General features: G+C 35.8%; 1 protein-coding gene across 7 annotated transcripts in view; it reads right to left on the bottom strand.

The window, feature by feature from the left end:
- KCNT2 (potassium sodium-activated channel subfamily T member 2) overlaps positions 1–21,971 on the bottom strand; it is a 436,001-nt gene that overhangs the window by 6,627 nt on the left and 407,403 nt on the right. For all 7 annotated transcript variants that reach the window (XM_070767900.1, XM_070767905.1, XM_070767902.1 and 4 more), the window contains one exon: positions 6,583–6,667. In XM_070767900.1, the coding sequence (XP_070624001.1) occupies positions 6,583–6,667 (85 nt within the window). The remainder of the gene's footprint in view (positions 1–6,582; positions 6,668–21,971) is intronic.

Below are 21,971 nucleotides of genomic sequence, written 5' to 3'. Positions count from 1 at the left end.
AATACCAGACCACCTGACCTGTCTTCTGAGAAATCTGTATGCAGGCATGTGAAGCAACAGTTAGAACCAGGCATGGAACAATGGACTGGTTCCAAATTGGGAAAGGAGTACATCAAGGCTGCATATTGTCACCCTGCTTATTTAACTTCTATGCAGAGTACATCATGAGAAACGCTGGGCTGGAAGAAGCACAAGCTGGAATCAAGATTGCTGGGAGAAATGTCAACAATCTCAGATAAGCAGATGACACCACCTTTATGGCAGAAAGCAAAGAGGAATTTAAAAACCTCTTGATGAAGGTGAAAGAGAAGAGTGAAAAAGCTGGCTTAAAATTCAACATTCAAAAAACAAAGATCATGGCATCGGGTCCCATTACTTCATGGAAAATAGATGGGGAAACAATGGAAACAGTGAGAGACTTTATTTTCTTGGGCTCCAAAATCACTGCAGATGGTGACTGCAGCCATGAAATTAAAAGATGCTTCCTCCTTGGAAGAAAAGGTATGACCAACTTAGACAGCATATTAAAAAGCAAAGACATTACTTTGCCAACACAGGTCTGTATAGTCAAAGCTACAGTTTTTCCAGTAGTCATGTATGGATGTGAGAGTTGGACCATAAAGAAGGCTGGGCATTGAAGAATTGATGCTTTTGAACTGTGGTGTTGGATAAGACTCTTGAAATTCCCTTGGACTGGAAGGGGATCAAACCAGTCAATTCTAGAGGAAATCAGTGCTGAATATTCATTGGAAGGACTGATGCTGAAGCTCAAGCTTCAATACTTTGGCCACCTGTTGCAAAGAACTGACTCATTGGAAAAGACCCTGATACTGGGAAAGATTGAAGGCAGGAGGAGAAGGGGCTTACAGATGATTAGATGGTTGGATGGCATCACCAACTTGATGGACATGAGCTTGAGCAAGCTCCAGGTGTTGGTGATGGACAGGAAAGCCTGGCATGTTGCAGTCCATGGGGTCACAAAAGGTCAGGTAGGACTGAGCAACTGAACTGAACTGATGTCCTTTAATGAAAATGAGAAGAGCAATTTAAAGCACTGTAGTCTTATTTTTTTCTATTAAATGAAAGTTGAAATTCACGTACTTGGATCTATTGACTGGATTTTGTTATCCATGCACCTGCTGTATAATTACTGTGAATATCAATAGCATGGTAGATCAATGAAGAAAACTAACAGTGCCCATTAAACTTTTTATCGCCATATCATCTAGTGATTCATGGTTCTTTGAATCAAATTAATGTTGTGCCTTCAATTAAAATGAACTTTTGAATGTGGTTCTTTAGAAAACCATAAATAGTTTGGGTATAATCTGTTATCCCCTGAATTCATTGATTTGGCTGCAAAAGTCCCCTTCCATATTATAATCACTACTAAACTTATGAGTCTAATAAAACAAATTTCTTGAATGTGCTTTTTGTACATCCTGTCACAGTAGCTTTTTTTTTTTTTTTGCTCTAGTTATCCTAAAATTTAATTATCTCAATGCCCCAAATATAGAGAATGGCAAAGAAGTCTTTTTTTTTTTTTTTTAAATAGTAGTCAATTTGATGTTTTAGCTTAAAACTAATACACATAATAGTATCTAAAAGGCAGAAAATCCCATGCCTATTTTTCCTATATATATTGTAACATCCATATTTTATTTTTATGTTTGAGTTTTTAAAAGTTTTAGGAATTATTTTGAGTTACAAAATCTATTTGATAGAAGGTTAGGTACATATACTCAAAAGGTTAACATGATCTTACCATTTCATGACATATAATCATGGAAAATAATCATATTAGTCTCAAAAAACTTATGACTTGTTATGAAATCAAAATAAGGTATGATTAATTTAAAAATATATGTATAATTGAAACTTTGAAAAAGAGGCATACAAAAGTTGGGACTACATGCCAGACTGGATAACTAATAAAAATTGCCTGATTTTATGGATCAAAGGAGGAAAGATATGTGTAAATATGGACACAAGAAAAACAGAGCAGTTTTATCATATTTTAATTACATACGAAGTGCAGTCTCCAGAATGCACAGTTGAAAGCCAGGTGCATCACAAATAAGATATTTTCATCTAACTTAAAGTGCTCCATAAATTCATTATCACTACTGGATATAACAGCTGCCTTAAGACAATTAGCAGCTGGAATTATCATCATCTGATTCCTCAAAGTTCTAATATGTTAACTATCAGATGGCAAAAAGGAAAAAAAAAGACATTATTATACTTGCTAGCTGTATCTTTGATGCCTTATATAAAATCCTTTCACACTGATTTTGGGTCAGAGTTACTTCTGCTGATGTTATTTTTCTGAGAAGTTTTTGAAGCACATTCGTCTTTTGGCCCTAAAACTGAGTACTACTACTCAATAGGCCAACATTCATTCTTCTTTTTCTTCTTTAAGTATCTTATCTTTTAAAAAAATAATTCTTTTAAGTTTCATTCATTTAGAAGATGAAAAAATAACTAATTTCTACGTAGAACTAGCTTCTTTCCAAAGCTCAGAACTATATCCCCCTAAGCTTTCTAGGCATTTTTATTAGCGCATTGAACAATGCATCGAAACCCCAGCTCCTCATCTCTCTCTCCTCCTCACCCAAAGACTTCTCTTTTCTGCTTGGAAAAGTGCCTCACCATCTTAACTTGTTTCAGTTAAAGAGTAATTTTTTTTTGTTTGCAACCACATAGATTCTAACTCTTAAAACCATGTGAGAGCCATTATTTTCCAATTCCCAGAACAATGAACAAGTTTTACACTTGGCCTCCATAAATTTATTCCATAGGCTTTTGCCTTTACAACCCTCATCCAGATGTTATGACAGAATCTTATCTCCATCCTGCCAATCAATTCCATTGCTTCCTAGACAGCTCTTTCAAAAAAAGAAGAAAAAGAAAAATGAACCCTTTCAATCCCAGCTGAAATCTCCCAGAAAACTGGCAACATCTACAAGTAAGCTTCTAACTGGTAGCATATTGTTAATACCAACTTTAGTTCTAAACCACTTGACATGGATCCACTTTATGCTCTGCATCACAGAATGTCCTCACACTTCCTAGTCACTGGCCTTATTGCTTATTTTCCTGGTTATAGGCATACACATCCTGTGGACCTAACACCCACCAATTCTTTTGAATCTTTGGCATTGGTTTTATGTCACTAATACAATCTGGAGTTAACTACCTTGTGTAAGCAGGCCTTGGTCTAGAAACACCTTAGAACCCTGGATCTTGGGGGCAGCTTCTCATAAGGAATTTCTTTCCTAGGCTTACATCAACAGCTGTCAAAATGACTTTTCTAAAATTGTGCTGCTTTCTTGCTCATATAACCAAGTGCTCTTATTACCTAGAAGATTGAGTATAAATTCTTTATTTTCTAATCTAAGGTCCTTCCAAAATCAGGTTTAATATGTTTCCAATACTGTGAAGAACTGACTCATTTGAAAAGACCCTGATGCTGGGAAAGACTGAAGGCAGGAGGAGAAAGGGATAACAGAGGATGATGTGGTTGGATGGCATCACCGACTCAATAGACTCAATAGAGTTTGAGTTGGCTCCAGGAGTTGGTGATGGACAGGGAAGCCTGGCGTGCTGCAGTCCATGGGGTCACAAAGAGTTGGACTCAACTGAGTGACTGAACTGAACTGAATATCATGTTTAACTAGTTATTAGCAATGCAAATGCTAACAATACAAAGCTTTTACTCTGGTCACACTAGGCTCTGTAGTATTGCCAGCTGGCACACATTATGTGATGCCTAGGTACTGCATTTTCTCAAGCCACCTCCATGTTCTGGAATGATCTCTCCTCTCCACCTGCACAAATCCTATCTACCCTAAGAGTCTAGTTCAAGTCCTCCATCTTTATAATCAGAGTAACTCACAATGATGCCTTCTTTCCTGAGTTTAGAAAAACACTATCTCATTTAATCCATGCTTAACTCTTGTGAAGAAAGGGAAAATCACTAGACCATTCAGGTATGACCTAAATCAAATCCCTTATGATTATACAGTGGAAGTGAGAAATAGATTTACGGGCCTAGATCTGATAGACAGAGTGCCTGATGAACTATGGAATGAGGTTTGTGACATTGTACAGGAGACAGGGATCAAGACCATCACCATGGAAAAGAAATGCAAAAAAGCAAAATGGCTGTCTGGGGAGGCCTTACAAACAGCTGTGAAAAGAAGAGAAGGAAAAGCAAAGGAGAAAAGGAAAGATATAAGCATCTGAATGCAGAGTTCCAAAGAATAGCAAGAAGAGATAAGAGAGCCTTCTTCAGCGATCAATGCAAAGAAATAGAGGAAAACAACAGGACGGGAAAGACTAGGGATCTCTTCAAGAAAATCAGAGATACCAAAGGAACATTTCATGCAAAGATGGGCTCGATAAAGGACAGAAATGGTATGGACCTAACAGAAGCAGAAGATATTAAGAAGAGATAGCAAGAATACACAGAAGAGCTGTACAAAAAAGATCTTCATGACCCAGATAATCACGATGGTGTGATCAATGACCTAGAGCCAGACATCCTGGAATGTGAAGTCAAGTGGGCCTTAGAAAGCATCACTATGAACAAAGCTGGTGGAGGTGATGGAATTCCAGTTGAGCTATTCCAAATCCTGAAAGATGATGCTGTGAAAGCGCTGCACTCAATATGCCACCAAATTTGGACAACTCAGCAGTGGCCACAGGACTGGAAAAGGTCAGTTTTCATTCCAATCCCAAAGAAAGGCAATGCCAAAGAATGCTCAAACGACCACACAATTGCACTCATCTCACACGCTAGTAAAGTAATGCTCAAAATTTTCCAAGCCAGGCTTCAGCAATATGTGAACCGTGAACTTCCAGACGTTCAAGCTGGTTTTAGAAAAGGCAAAGGAACCAGAGATCAACTTGCCACCATCTGCTGGATCATGGAAAAAGCAAGAGAGTTCCAGAAAAGCATCTATTTCTGCTTTATTGACTATGCCAAAGCCTTTGACTGTGTGGATCACAATAAACTGTGGGAAATTCTGAAAGAGATGGGAATACCAGACCACCTGATCTGCCTCTTGAGAAATTTGTATGCAGGTCAGGAAGCAACAGTTAGAACTGGACATGGAACAACAGACTGGTTCCAAATAGGAAAAGGAGTTCGTCAAGGCTGTATATTGCCACCCTGTTTATTTAACTTATATGCAGAGTACATCATGAGAAACGCTGGACTGGAAGAAACACAAGCTGGAATCAAGATTGCCGGGAGAAATATCAATAACCTCAGATGTGCAGATGACACCACCCTTATAGCAGAAAGTGAAGAAGAACTAAAAAGTCTCTTGATGAAAATGAAAGAGGAGAGTGAAAAAGTTGGCTTAAAGCTCAACATTCAGAAAACGAAGATCATGGCATCCGGTCCCATCACTTCATGGCAAATAGATGGGGAAACAGTGGAAACAGTGTCAGACTTTATTTTTCTGGGCTCCATAATCACTACAGATGGTGACTGCAGCCATGAAATTAAAAGACGCTTACTCCTTGGAAGGAAAGTTATGACTAACCTAGATAGCATATTCAAAAGCAGAGACATTACTTTGCCAACAAAGGTCCGTCTAGTCAAGGCTATGGTTTTTCCTGTGGTCATGTATGGATGTGAGAGTTGGACTGTGAAGAAAGCTGAGCGCCGAAGAATTGATGCTTTTGAACTGTGGTGTTGGACAAGACTCTTGAGGGTCCCTTGGACTGCAAGGAGATCCAACCAGTCCATTCTGAAGGAGATCAGCCCTGGGATTTCTTTGGAAGGAATGATGCTACTGAAACTCCAGTACTTTGGCCACCTCATGTGAAGAGTTGATTCATTGGAAAAGACTCTGATGCTGGGAGGGATTGGGGGCAAGAGGAGAAGGGGACGACAGAGGATGAGATGGCTGGAATACATCACTGACTCGATGGACATGCGTCTCAGTGAACTCCAGGTGTCGGTGATGGACAGGGAGGCCTGGCGTGCTGCGATTCATGGGGTCGCAAAGAGTCGGACACGACTGAGCGACTGATCTGATCTGATCTGATCTGATCTAACTCTTGTGACAAAGTCATGCTATATAGATCACACTTTTAAAGCAGCACTTTAACACTTTTATAAACATGCATAATACAAATTACTACCATAGATCCCTTCCTAATAAAGATTTTGACCAATTTTACCTTGGCTTTGAAAAGTCTAAGGGATTTAGAATTAGCTAGTGTGGGATATTTTAGGTTTTCCTTTGAACTTCTTTCTTCTTTTTATTCCACAGATTTTCTATCATTTGTCCAAATGTATATGTGCTCAGTATATTGAAAACAAAATTCAAGCTGTCTTCTATACCTCTACCATCCTATGATGCTTTTGTATAGTACGACACACAGCAATACACAATGCAGTGCACAAAATGCATTTGTTTATTGAACACCAAAATTAGACTCTGATTTTCTAAGTATTTATATCACAAGAATAATATGAGGCTTTATGGGGAAATAAAAATATAAAGCTAAATAAATCTGTGGTTTTCTGAAAATACAGGCCTTATGTGAGCTACATCAACTTACACAACATCATTCAGCTCCAGTCTGGTGTCTGGAGATGGGTTTATCAGGATGTAGGAGAGGGTATTTTGATGATCATTCATTTCATCTAGAAGATAAATAAATGCCAAGTTAGTTATACCACTTACAGAAAATTATGGGAATTATTGCAGAGCATCTTACCTTCAAACCACATAGCTGTCAATAATAACTTGCTACAGTTTTTCTCACAGCATGACTGTTTATATAACTTCGACTATTTTCAAATTACTGTCACTGGAAATATCTGACAGGTACTCATTTTTTGTTCTAATAGATGTTAAAAAATAAAGTATCTAATTCTGTTCACAACAACCACAGTTAAAAGCTACCTTGTAAGCTATTACGCTAATGCTTTTTTTAAGTCTAAAAAAGTATTTCTATTACAGAAATGGCTAGACAAGATGTTTACTTGATTTGCTATGCTTTAATAATTATAAAAAATTGTGGTTATAGATGGCCATCCCAGACAGGAGCATTCATATGGAAAATACTGCAGAAAAAATCATCTAATGACATTGTGTTTTAAAAAACACAACAGATATGTATCTAAATAGCTTGAAAACCCTAAGTACATTTGACTTCCTTACATAATATGTCTGATATAAAATGGTAGTATTCTGGAAGAATGCAGAGTTCTGTGGATCAGATTTAACTGTAAGTTTCAAGGGGAATGTACCACTGGATCATTTGCTTTTTCCCTAAAACAATTCATATTCTAAAAATAAACAGCTATGCCCTCTAAGTTTTGTCAATTCACTCTGAAGACATCATCAGACTTCAAGTTTGGAGAGTTGACTTGACATTGGAACGGAAAAGAAAACATTTTTGGGATTGAGGTTTTATAGTTTCCAAGGCTATGAGAAGGTGTAAATACAGAGGCTTGCGGATACATAGTCAATAAATATTAATCCTCCCAAGGGTAAAGATTTTAAGCTGGAAGGGCACTGTATCAAAACCTGCTCTAGAGCCGTAGTCCTCTCTAGCTACTTCGGTTAAGATAAGCTTGGCTCCTAAAAGTGGTATTAAATTTTCCAGTTTCATCCAAAAATCTAAAACTATATTTCATACCAATAGAGATACATCAACATGAAAATAACTGCATAAAATTAAAGATAATTTTTAGGCCAATACATATGATTCTAATAATTTTCTACACTGGAAAATATATATTATTTTCATAAAATAATATCTACCACAACGTGCTTCTAACTAGAAACCTGTCATTGGACTGTGAAAGATAGTATTTTCAGTTATGATCTTTCAAGTTGATATGCAGATGTGACATTTTTAAGTCTATAAATAAAAATCCTTATCTTACAAGGCAGTTAAAATGCAATTTAATTGAAGCCTCCAGTAAGTTTGCCAGTAAAATTATTATAATCATGAGATTTTCAAATTAATATTCAAATAAAGGAATATATTCAATTGCATAACCCCAAGGAAGACACAAGGAATTGTATCCTGCCATGGGGGTAAGGTTGCCAGGCAAAATAGAGAATGCCCTGTGAAATCTGAAATTCAGACTAAAAATGAACAAGTTTAAGCATATTTATATACCATATATTGAATGTAACATGCTTGTACTAAACATCATTTGTTGTTTATCTGAAATTCAAATTAACTAGGCATCCTATATTTCTTTTTGCTAAATCTGCCAATCATACTAGGGGGTGTATGGTTTCGGCTAATTTAAAATGCTGGAGCTTGGAATTCCAATGAGTATATGACAAGCTTACTCCAAATAAGGTGTGATTTTACCTCAAAGCATATTGTACTGGCAGGAGATTACCAGAATCCTTTTTTTATACAGAAAACAATTTTAATGTATGTATTCTTCTTGAAAAATTTCTCCTTTGTATGAATTTTCACATAGGCTAAACAAAATAACAGCAGTTAATACTGCATCCTGGAGACTGAAGCATGATGCCCTGAAACATAACAGGTCATTAGAAAATCTCCACCTCATTTGGCTCTCAACTACCATCTAGTTGATAACATGAAAAAGTAAAATAAATACACTTCTGTACAAATTCCAAAAGGTTTTGGAAAGACCTTATTTATTTATTTTCATTTTAATTGTTAAATATACTACTTTAAGAATTTCCCAAGTGCTTCAGCGGTAAGGAACCCATCTGTCCATGCAGGAGACAGTCAGGCAGATGCCCTAAAGGAGGGAATGGCAACCCACTCCAGTATTCTTGCCTGGGAAATCCCATGGACAGAGGAGCCTGGTGGGCTACAGTCCAGTCCATGGGGTCACAAAGAGTCAGACACGACTCAGCAACTGAGCACGCATACTACTTTAAGCTTAAAGGTACTTCACCTGAAGTAATATCTGAGATTGAAGAAAAATGTATTGAACATATTATCTGATTTAAAAATAAGTGTGGTTTTCAATTTTGCTGCCATCCTCTAGTACTCCCAAATGACTTACAGGAGGCATTTTTATCATTAGTTGTTCATAATTTATCACATGATTTTTGTTATTTTGTTCTCCAGTTTGCTCATTTAATAATGTTAACTAGTCATGATTGTGCTTCCCTGGTGGCTCAGATGGTAAAGAATCTGCCTGCAATGTGGGAAACTTGAGTTCAGTCCCTGGGTTGGGAAGATGCCCCGGAGAAGGGAATGGCTACCCACTCCAGTATTCTTGCCTGGAGAATTCTATGGACAGAGGAGCCTGGTGGGGTACAGTCCATGGGGTCACAAAGAGACACAACTGAGTGAATTTCACTTTCACTTTCAGGTATGATTAGTCACAAATAATCCTAAATCTGGAGACAACAATGAACAAGACAGGCCAAGTCTACAGATTCACCTATAACAAGTTAGCTGTAAACATTCTATATGATTTTAAGCATCTTATTTGAGTTATCTTAGGATATTCATTAACATTTTGTTGAAATTCACTAATTCCAAATGCACATGCAATGAGTTTTGACACTGTATAGAATAATGCAACCTTTACCATAATTATGACATAGAACATTTCTATAATGACAAAAAGTTCCCTCCTGACCTTTTGCAGTTAATTCCTTCCTTTCATGCCCCAACTTTAGAATCACTGATTTCTAGAAACATTCACTCTGCTAGGATCTTACAGTGTGTTTCTGTAAGGCTTTTTCTTCCCTTCGTGAAATCTTTTTGTTGAGTATCCAAGCTGTTGCATGGATCTACTTGAATATTAATGCAGTCATTCAAGTTTTCCTTAGAATCGTGATTACATAAAATATAATTATATGCTTTTACTTTTAATCTATTTCTTTCTTTACATTTTAAGTGTTTCTTTTGGACAACATAAAGCTGGGTATTGCTTCTTTTAATCCCATCTGATGACTTCTGCCTCTTAAATGAAATGTTTGAAAAGTGAAAGTGAAGTTGCTCAGTTGTGTCCGACTCTTTGCAACCCTGTGGACAGTAGCCTACAAGGCTCCTCCGTCCATGGGATTCTGCAGGCAAGATACTGGAGTGGGTTGCCATTTCCTTTTCCAGGGGATCTTCTCGACCCAGGGATCAAACCCGGGTCTCCTGCATTGGAGGCAGACATTTAAGCTCTGAGCCACCAGGGAAGATAGTTGAAATGTTTAATCCATCTATATGTAATATAAATATTAATATTGTTGCTGTCACGTGCATATCTTTGATACCCCGTGGACTGCAGCACAACAGGCTTCCCTGGTATGAAGTATCAATATAGTAGGATTTAAATCTACCATCTTGCAGTTGTATTTCACTTGTTCCAGATGTTCTTTGTGCCTCTTTCTTTTTTCTCTGCCTTCTTTGGATTAATTGAGGTTTTACACAGTTCTTCTTATAATCATTCCATTTTATTTGAAACATTGGTTATCAGTTATATCTCTTTGTTTTCCTTTTTTTGTAGCTTCTCTAGGTCATTGGTTGGCAATTGCTTTTAAAAGAACCAAATAGTTAATATTTCAGACTTTTCAGGCCATATGAGCTCTGCTGTACTTAAACTTTTTCAACTGGAAAGTGGAGGCAGCCATAGAAAAGGCAAATATCAGTAAGAATGATTACTTTTATTTTTTCCCAAAACTGGCATGCTACCATTTCCTGTCCCTTGCTCCAGGTCTTAAAATACACAGCTTTAATTTTTCAGTGCCTACTCTTAAATAGCACATCACTTTACATGTAATTTTACAAACTTGCGTGTGTGCTAAGTCACTCCAGTCATGTCTGACTCTTTGCAACCCTATGAACTGTGCCTTCAGGCTCCTCTGTCCATGTGATTTTCCAGGCAAGTGTACTGGAGTGAGCTGCATGTGCTCCTCCAGGGGATCTTCCCCAACCAGGGATTGAATCCATATCTCTTATGTCTCCTGCATTTGCATGCAGGTTCTTTAACAATAACACCAACTGGGAAGCCCTTAACAACTTTACTATATTCTATTTCTTCCTTATTATTTATTATTGCCACACTTTTTTTTGCTTCTATATATATATTATAAACCTTACAATGTTTGTTATAAATGGTAAATTATTTTTGAACAAAATTTTTAAAATAGAAATGTATCTTTTACATTTGCCCATATGCTTACTTATTTTGTTTAGATCTATAGTTCCACTGGCATTATTTTTCTTCTATCTTAAGAATTTCTTTTAACAATTTCTTTCATCCTGCAAGCTGTTGTTGACAAATTTTCTCAGCTTTTGTTTTTTAAACCTGTCCTTATTTGCTTTTAGTTTAGAAAGATATTTTTACTATGTATAGTGTATTAGGTAGACTATTTTTTTCAGTACTAGAAACAAGTTTCTCAGTTGTGATTTGGTTTGAGAAGTTTCTGACATGAAGGTCTCTACTGTCCTTATGTTTGTCTCTTCCTTATGAAATGTCTGTTTTCCTTCTGCTCTTTTTGAGGTATTTTATCATTGATTTCCAGCAATTTTTTTATATTGTGTCTTGGCATTATTTTATTTGTTATATTTATATTGTTTGAGCTTCACTGAGCTTCTGGGATCTTGAATAGAGTTCCCACCAAATTTGGACAAAAAATGTTGATCATTAGTTCTTCAAATATCCATTCTCTTCCTCCTGTTATTCCAATTATGAAATTACTCCATATTATACCACATGCAGCTAGCACCACTTTTTCAAGCCTTTTACTTTTTCTTTTCTTCTTTATTCTGCATTTTGGATAGTCTATTGCTATGACTTTATGTTCATTGATGTTTTTATTCTGCAGTAGCTATTTTTATGTAAATCCCATGCAATATGCATTTTACTTGGAAAATATATATTTTTCCAAGTAAAATATGGAAAAGTAAAGTATTACAAATTCTAACCTATATGAGCTTCATGTCTTCAATTTTTCTCCTTATTATTCTGTTTTCCTCTACCATGTTGAACATATAGATCATATTGTATTATAATAACTACCTCAATATTCATATTTTGTGAATCTGTTTCTGTTGACTGATATTTTTTCTACTGGTACTGGTCATATTTTCTTGTTTGGGGTCCATTTATATGACTTTCAGATTGTAAAAGTCCTAAATCATTTGTTAACCTTTTCTCAGGTAACAAAATTATATGCTGATTTTTTCCAACACCTGTACACTATTGGTTTATTTTTTTTCTAGTTGTTTAAATTGAGGCTATAAACAATCATCATAATTGGAAACTTCTTCTTGTTGTTTCAATGCATTTAGAAAGCTCATTTTTGCTCTCATTGACTATTTATACAAACTCATAATAAAATGCTGAAATCATAAACTGTTGAAAGTAAAATGTTCATTCAACTAATTAAATTTTTTCTCAATGACAAAAATATTTTATTTTATTCAAATGTCCACATTTTTCTTAGACATATGCCAAAGCACAATATTTGATTTCCAGGTGTAAGGATAAAATGCATGTATTATTAAGTGCAATTAAGTTAACCGTGGAGTTAAATTATGTAAAAATATCGACATCATTGAGAAATTAATGTTCTGGGAAGGTCATGATACAACTCCATGAAACAAAACTTTACAGTTTTACTTTACGGAGGTATAGAAAATTCATTGCAGAAATAATTGCGTTTACCATAAATCATTATCAGCTCAGCAGTTACCTCTTTTGAAAGCTTCATTACTTTATCTATTAAGGAAACTGCTGAGTTTGTTTCTTTCTATTAACATTCCATATACAGAATGAGATTAACATAAAACCCCTGGTTTTATCCTCCTGTGTCTGCCTCCTTGTGAGAATGGGTCAGTTCTGGAAATACAGAATAACATAAAATCATCCTTTTCTGGAAATCTATACTGGCAGTATAATGATTGTACATATCAATATATTTTACTCATACTGGGAAATGGTAAATTATATATTTCACAAAACAGTAAAAATTCAGTATCTGTCAGTTTCTTTTGAAATAATAAATTATTACTTACATCATTATAGTGATCTCAGATACTTATATTGGCTTTCCTGGTGGCTCAGATGGTAAAGCGTCTGTCTGCAATGGAGGAGACCTGGGTTCGATCCCTGGGTTGGGAAGATCCCCTGGAGAAGGAAATGGCAGCCCACTCCAGTATTCTTGCCTGGAAAATCCCATGGACGGCAGAGCCCAGTAGGCTACTATCCATGGGGTCGCAAATAGTCGGACACGACTGAGTGACTTCACTTCACTTCACTTCAGATACTTATATTATTCCTCCCATGTGCTAAATGTTGTAAAATATTTCAGAAAAATGTCTAACTTTGGTGCCTTTCCCTTTTTGGTAATATGTTTCAGGACAAATTTATAATCTTTTACTAAAAAATGTACTTGACCTATTGATTAGAATTTGGGGGAATTTTTAATGAAAACACATGAAAATGATCAATGATTTATAAAAGAGTCTGAAAATAGAAGTTGAGGATATTATTATTACTATTACTGCTACCACCATCACAATATATATCTTAGGTTTGGGTGGGAATAACAATTCTTTCTTATTGATTTTGCCTGTTTCTATCCCATAAAGAAGAGAATGACTAAGAATTAAAGTCACCATGATAACTATAAAAACCAGCTCTTGCTTAATCTGTTAATTATTTCAGGCAAATTATAAACTTATTTAACATAGAAACTAAGGCTTCCTGATGGATGTAATGAAAGCCACATCTAACTAGTAGTTACCTCTGTCACTTAAAAGAATTTCTTTTTTCCCCCATTGACGTTCCTTTGTTTACTAACAGTATGAAACAAAGGGATCCACGTCAAAATCAGAACCTGCAGCACTGGTCATACCAGGGACACTTACTTGCCAATTTATAATGGCAAATACATTTATATAATATATAAACTATATAATTATATATATGTAATATATAACTATATATATAAACTATATAAATATCAAATATTTAGTGTGTCATTTTAATAGTTAAGAATATTTCAATAGTTATTAAGAATAATTTTAGTGAGTATCAGAGCCAAAGAAATTGTTGAAGAATGATGCCAGTTATTAACACAAAATAATGATTGTATATGTATATCTATAGTACAGCTTATAGATTGAAGAATCTTTTGTCCTTTGCATTCTATTATTTTATATCACATCTCTTTGGGAAAACCTGATTACCTTATTTGTTGGTTAAAAAAAAACATGATGTTCAGGGAGACAGTGACTTATCCAAGGACACATGGCCAGTTAGTATACAATACCACGAAATTTGAGGTAAGTTTTTAAAATTATATTGAAGATATTTTCCAAAAAAAAAAAAAATCAATAAAAGACAAGCAGAATTTGTAGGTCATCACATTAGTTAATTTCTCAAGATATGCAGGTTCTCATTCTGTCTCCCAAACCCTTGAGGCCAGATGTGCTCCACTAGTAACTTTTTTAGATTTAGGGCACAGAATGTATTTCATGTAATATTCTCAGTTGGGTCTGAAGCAGCAGGGTTCATATTTCTGCAGCAAACATACGAATATTCACAATAAATTTGATCAAAGATCCAAATAGTTTCAAGCAGTTTGGATCAACTTCTGTGTTTAAACAAGTTTTGGTGTCAAACCTACTTAAAAATTCAGTATGCAGAAATTTTGGATTTTAAAAGTACAAGTAAGAGATTATATACCTGTAATCTAACTAATGTCCTTTGGAGGATAGGCATATGTTGATCTTAGACAACAACATGCACAAGCATTTACATTATTTCAACCTAACCTGTAGAGACAGGCTATATCAGGAAATATTAAAAATTTATCCTCTGTTTTTAAAGAATTACCTTTCTTTTGGAATTGAACATGATAAAAAAAATAAGTAAGAGATAATCTGTGCCTTCAGGAAGCAAGGTTACTTGTCAAAAGTTAACAATTTAGTGACTTTTTAGATTTTAAGCATTTTTCAGTGTTTATGATTTTCTATTATTTGAGATATAATTAAATTTTTCTTTAAACAGTATAAAAATAACATTTCTAATGTATTGTTTATAAAGCAGCATTGTTCTGGAAAGTTTGGTAATTTTTCAGAAAGAGAAAGAAGATCTGGGAAAGGACACTGCTGAAGACAGATGAAGGAAAGTAAGAATCCTTTCTATCTGGTAGTGTCTCAGCAAAGGGGTAGAGAAGAAGTGAACTGAGAGCAAACATGAGGTGATGATGCAAAGACATGGAATGTAATTAGTAGATAAAAGAAAACACAGGAGACAAATTGAGGAGTAAGGAGTGTGTGTGCGCACATATGTGGACTTGTGTTTGTTTTAGGATTAAGGGAAGAGGCCTGATTTCCTTAGAAGAGGAACTAAGAGAAAAGAAAGGGAGAAATACGACATATTAGGAGAGGGGGTTTAGATAATAGAATTTGGATTTGAAAGAACTAGGAAGAAGGACTAAAAGTAGAAGGAAATAATCCTTTCTTTTCATCTGAAACAAACAAGTTAATTATAAAATTAATTCAGAAGAAGAAATATCTAAATATAGCTAAGCAAATACTGACAAAGAAGAGTGAAATGTCCCTAGCCCTACCAGATATGAAAATACACTATAAAGACTGAAATTAAAACAGTGGGTGATTTTTGTCAGAACAGGCAGACAGACCACTGTAACACAATAGAAAGTCTAGAAATAGACACAATAACATGTATGAATTTGAGATCTGCTAAAAGCAGGATCTAAAAATCAATGGAATGGGGTGTGCATTTTAGTAAATGCTATCACATAACTAAAGGCTTCCCTGGTGGCTCAGATGGTAAAGAATTCACCAGGAATTTGGGAGACCTGGGTTCGATCTCTGGATCAGGAAGACCCCCTGGAGGAGGGCATGACAACCCACTCCAGTATTCTTGCCTGGAGAATCCCCATGAACAGAGGAGCCTGGTGGGCTACAGCCCATGGGGTCACAAAGAGTTGGGCACAACTGAGCGACTAAGCACAGCACAGCACATTATATAACTCAATGTAGAAAATTATCTTAGAAAATACAAAAATGTGTTCCCTTGCCTACCAAATATACCAGGATAATTTCCAAATAGATCATATATTTGAATGCAAAAGGTGAAACCAAATAAGTAATGAAAAATGTGGAAGAATCCCCCTCTAAATTGGAAGAGAGAAAGTTCCTTTTGATCTACTCAAAATAGATCAATAATAATTTAAGCAATTTAAAACTTAGATTAAAATATTAAATAACAGGAGTATAGGAAAAAACTAGTCTGAGAAAGAAATATCTGCAATTAGTAGCCACAGTTCTAATTTACCCAATGCGTGTGTGTGTGTGAGTACTCAGTTGCTCAATAGTGTCCTACACTTCGCGACACCATGGATTGTGGCCCACCAGGTTACTCTGTCCATGGGATTTCCCAGGCAAGAAACTGGAGGGGGTTGCTATCTCCTATTCCAGGGGATCCCCCTGATCCAGCAATGGAACCTACATCTCTTGTGTCTCCTGCATTGGCAGGTTGATTCTTTATCTTTAACCACTATGCAACCTGGAAAGCCCCCTCTAAATTATTAAAAACAGAAATAAATCTATAAAATTGGCCAGAAATGAAAACAATTCACTGAAAATGACTCTTAATCACATGAAAAGATGCTATACCTCATTATAATAAGAAGGCACACTGAGATACTACTTAATCTATTAGAATGGCAAAACACATAAAAGTCTAACGACTTTTCTGCTGGCAAGATTTTGGGAAAATAGTCCTTCATATATTGCTGATAGAAATGCAAAATCATACACATTTAAGGATGAAAATTTTTCTAATAGCAAAATTATATACATTTAATCTCTAATCCAATAATCTCACTTTTAGATATCCATCCCAAAGGTACACTAGGAAAAAATACAAAAAGACGTATGCATATGCCTATTTATTGCAAGACTTCGTAATTAGAAAAGGCATGAAGGACTCATTTAATAGACTATTAAACCTGTACACAATGAAGCACTAGACAGCTTCAAAAAGAAAACTATTTCTATATGCTACTAAATCAGTGATCTCCAGGATATACCACTAAGTGGAAGAAGCAATGTGGGAAAAAGAAAAAGGAACATATCATGCTGCCAACTACATTTTAAAGTTTATATTTATACATGGAAGAATATACCATAAAGTTAAAAAAAGTAACTCATGAGGAAAGAAGGAGATTGTGTAAAAGTGATGGGGAGTGATGTTAAATTTTTTTGAGTATAACTTGTATGAAATATTTGGCTTTGAATTGTGCACAAAGTTTACATGACTAAAAAAAAAAAAAACAAAGTCAAATTTTAGGAAAAGAATTCTTAAACCTTGAAAACAGAAATGAGTCTAACTTGATATCCAACTGATGGTAAAACTACAGCAAGAAGAACTTTTCCAAGACTTGGAGTTATTTTAATAAACATTCCTTTGGGTTAGTCTATAAGGAGCACATTAAAAATTCATGCTTTGGCAATTATAGTGTTAATAAGAGCACTGTATTATTATTCTGAGACTGTTTTATATAAATTGTGAAAAAGCAATATGAATTTGATAATTCCATCATTTCTATTGTTGTTGATGAGCATTAATCTTGGCATAGCAGAAAGTACAGCTACAGGATAGAAAAAGTTAAATAAAAACCCAGTAGCCTGCATTTTAATTGTAAGTTTCTTGATGAACTGGTGAAATTGTTTATCTGTCTACCTATCTACCTTCTGCCTAATCTTTTAGCCCTCCCAACAAACTTAGAAAAAGTGACAAATGCAGCAAAATGAATATCTCTAAAATTTGATTAGCATTTTGAGTGATCCTGGGAGAGATGATTTAATTTAGGTGGGGAGCATTTAGTCCTACAGAGAGCAAGGCAAGTCTATGAAATATGGTTGACATCATGACAAAAGGACCCAGGAAGCTATCTGAAGAGGCTTCCACTGGTCAAATTTAGAATATGATGAATAATTGATAACATGCATATAAAAACATAAAATACATTTATGTCTAGGAATTCATAATCATTAACAAAAAATGGTTAAAAAAAGTAAAGGCAGGGGATAGAATGGACCAATTAAGCCTGGAGACTCAGAGTCTAGGAAACCACAGAGTGAGTTTCTCCAAGAAATAGACTGAGTTAGAAAAATATGAGATGGGGGAAACTTAAAAGTGACTTAACAAACTTGTCACCCATCTCCATGAATGGACCTTAATTGATCCCGATTTAGATAAAAAGTATAAAAAATCATGACATTTGTGAGATCACTGGAAATTTGAACCCTAAGTGAATACTTGATGATATTAAAATTGTTTTTAAGTGTGAAAATGGTACGTGGTTATATTTTTTTAATTTAGCACTTAAACGATAGATGTATATATTGAAATATATGGATCTGAAATTTATCTGAAATTAATATGAGATGTGAAGGAAATTACCAGGCACATACATGGAACAATATCTGATAATAATTGACCTGATAATTACTGCTGTTGAAAAATGAGTATATGCAGGTTCCTTAGGGCTTCTTTGGTGGCTCAGTGGTAAGGAATCCAACCTGCAATGCAGGAGACACCGGCTTAATCGCTGGGTTGGGAAGAGCCCTGGAGAAGGAAATGGCTACCCACTCCAGTGTTCTTACCTGGAAAATGCCATTGATAGAGGGGCCTGGTGGGCTACAGTCCATGGGGTCACAAAAGAGTAGGACACAACTTAGCAGCTAAACAACAGCAAGGTTTATCATACTAATCTTTCTACATTTATTCATGTCTGAAATTTTCTATATTATAAATTTAAGAAATGAAGAATAAGACAAGAAGTTCAGTCTTGCACAGAAAGGATACCCTTTCCCCTGAAACTTCTAACATTCTGGCTTATTTTTAAAACACTCACTCTTTTACTCTTGCCATCATTCTCAGCAAAGGATTTTACCTCTTACTATCATGTAAAATATTACTCAACTTCCTGACAAACACCTACAAGTTTGTGCATGTTAAAACACTCATCTTTTCTTCACTTCCAAGTATCTACGCAAGGGCTCCAACTGCTTTCTTTTTACTGTGTTTTCTTTCAACGTCTTCACTGGTAGCTTAATCTTATTATTTAAACATGCTCATACCTCTTTGTTCTTAAAAAATAAAACAATCCCTCTTCCCTGTTCACTTCCTCATCCAGCTACTTCCATATTTCCCACCTCTCCTTCAGAATAAAATTTCGTAAAAAACATAACCATTCTGGCAAAGACTGCTAATTATCTCTCAATAGCCATTTGTCTTGTCTTCTGTAATATTAGATCTAGGCCATTGAAAACAAAGCATACAGCTTGCCAGTGGAACATAATGGAAATGGTGTATGCAGCTCCTTGGTACTATTTTTTAACTGAGGAGATAATCCTTTCTTCTCTGGCCTCACCCTCCTTCCTCCTGGATGGAATGTGGACAAAATGACTGACATTTCAACCTGCATCTTATACCATGATACTTTAGCAGTGGAAGCAATAGAATTTGGAGCAATAGACAGAAGATTAAAATTCTATTACCTTGGGGTCCCTAATATATGAAATCCACTATATTCAAGTCTTAATTTATTAATCAAGCTACTCAGATCTGCCTCTCACACATGCTATCTAACTGACACATAACCAAGGTCAGCAATGACATATCACTGTACTTTCTGCATTATTAATGATTTCTTCTCTACACCAAAATTGCAACAGTTTTTATATCATAAATCAGATAGGAAATACAATTTTCTATCACATTGGGGTAGAAGGCAAAATTTCTCATGACTGGAAGTGACCAGCCTCTGACTACACAAGGCCTCACCTGCCTTCAAAAGATATGAAAGATCAATTCAATGATAAATCACATAACCAATCGATAGCATAATATCATACTGCTGCTAAGTCGCTTCAGTCTTGTCCGACTCTGTGTGACCACATAGACGGCAGCCCACCAGGCTCCCCCTGTCCCTGGGATTCTCCAGGGAAGAACACTGGAGTGGGTTGCCATTTGCTTCTCCAATGCATGAAAGTGAAAAGTGAAAGTGAAGTTGCTCAGTCGTATGCGACTCTTAGCGACCCCATGGACTGCAGCCTACCAGGCTCCTCCATCCATGGGATTTTCCAGGCAAGAGTACTGGAGTGGGGTGCCACTGCCTTCTCCAATATTGTACTATGCTACATATTTTGGGTAACTCAGTTATAGACACTTCAGCCTCTTCTTTTTCTTTTTTTTTTTTTAAATACTTCCTCCCTCATCATTCCAGAAATGTGAGTATTTTCTAGAGTTCTCCTGTAGTCATTCACCTGGGGTTATTCCATCAACTTCTACACCTTGTGTGCACACATGCTAAGATGCTTCAGTTGTGTCTGACTTTGCAACTTTATGGACTGTAGCCCTCTAGGCTCCTCTGTCCATGGGATTCTCCAGGCAAGACTACTGGAGTGGGTTGTCATGCCCTCCTCCAGGAGATCTTTCTGATCCAGCCATTGAACCCATGTCTCCTGCATTGCAGGCTGATTCTTTACCTCTGAGCCATGGGGGAAGCCATCTCTCACCTTACTTAAAATCTATAGGCTGATGATGTCAAAGTCTATAAACACATCTCATTTCTTTTTCTTGAACACCATTCAGCAGAAGTCTTGCTTCTTATGGATAATTACCCATATGAAATCTTCCAGGCACTCAAATTAAATTTATTATTTTCACCTCAAATATTCTTCTTCTAAGCTCAGTGAATGTCACAATTATGAACTAGTTGCTCAAGCTAGAGCCCTCAAAAGTCATCCTGTGACTTTCCCTTTTCCTGTCCTTTCTGTCTCATATCTAATATATCAAAAGAAATCTGCTCATGCTCTTTAATCAGGCCAGACCTACTCAGGACATAGTAGATTAAGACTAATGGTTAAGTCAGTCATCATGCATTATTACAAAGCACGTAAAAACATTTCAAATCTGTAAAGTGCTACCAAATACTGACAGTAATGTAGGAAAAATAAGTGGTCCAGCAGAGACGCAAAAAGATATGGAATCAAGTCACAAGTTAAAGCACTGACTCAAGGGTACACTAGGGTTGGGTCACCCAAGGAAATAGTTTATATCTGAGACCCTGTTTTCTCATCTGTAAGCACTCTGGTTGTGCATGCAATCAACATGCAGTTACTGGATTTCTATGTGTCAGAAAATGTGTAAATTGATTGGCAATACAAAGTTTAAAGGATAAGTAAGACATTTCCTTTCCCTCAAAAAAAAAAGCAAACATGCAAAACAATAATTGTATCACAACATGTATTCTCAGTGAAGACATCGCTCCCAAAGATGCAAACAGTTTGTTTGCTGAAGTGGGCAAAAAAAAAAAAAAAAAATAACATTTTTATATATAAAACACAGATAGACATGCTGTTCTTAGACATACAGTAGATGGGTGGATGAGCTGAATGCCAGTTCTGGGCTAAGCATATTACTATTCATTATCCCATTTGTCCTTTAGGACAAAAGGATTATTATTTCATTTTCATAAATAATAAAATAGCCTTGAGAAATTAAATAATACAACAAATCTACTGGCTGACACTAGAATATAAACTCCATAAATGCAGAGGTCTTGTCTGAATAGGTCATTGTTTTATTCCCAGTGCCTGGAACTCAGAAGGCAACCTAATAAAATCTGTTGAATGGATAAATTATTGTGAATTAAGAATAAGTGGAGAAGTTCAGAGGTCCCTGAGATTCTAAATCCTCTTTTCATAATCTTTCTGTTATTAGAGGTGTCTAATACAGAGCTTGGGGCTTCCCTGGTGGCTCGGTGGTAAAGAATCTGTCTGCCAATGCAGGAGACGTGGGTTGATCCTGGGTTGAGAAGATACCCTGGAATAGGAAATGGCAACCCACTCCAGTATTCTTGTCCATGGAAATCATATGGACAGAGGAGACTGGCAGGCTACAATCCATGTAGTTGCAAAAGAGTCAGTCATGACTGAGCAACTAA

This window comes from Bos indicus, chromosome 16 (genome assembly GCF_029378745.1).
Source record: "Bos indicus isolate NIAB-ARS_2022 breed Sahiwal x Tharparkar chromosome 16, NIAB-ARS_B.indTharparkar_mat_pri_1.0, whole genome shotgun sequence".
Lineage (NCBI taxonomy): Eukaryota > Metazoa > Chordata > Mammalia > Artiodactyla > Bovidae > Bos > Bos indicus.
This window is presented reverse-complemented; position numbering and strand designations above follow the sequence as displayed.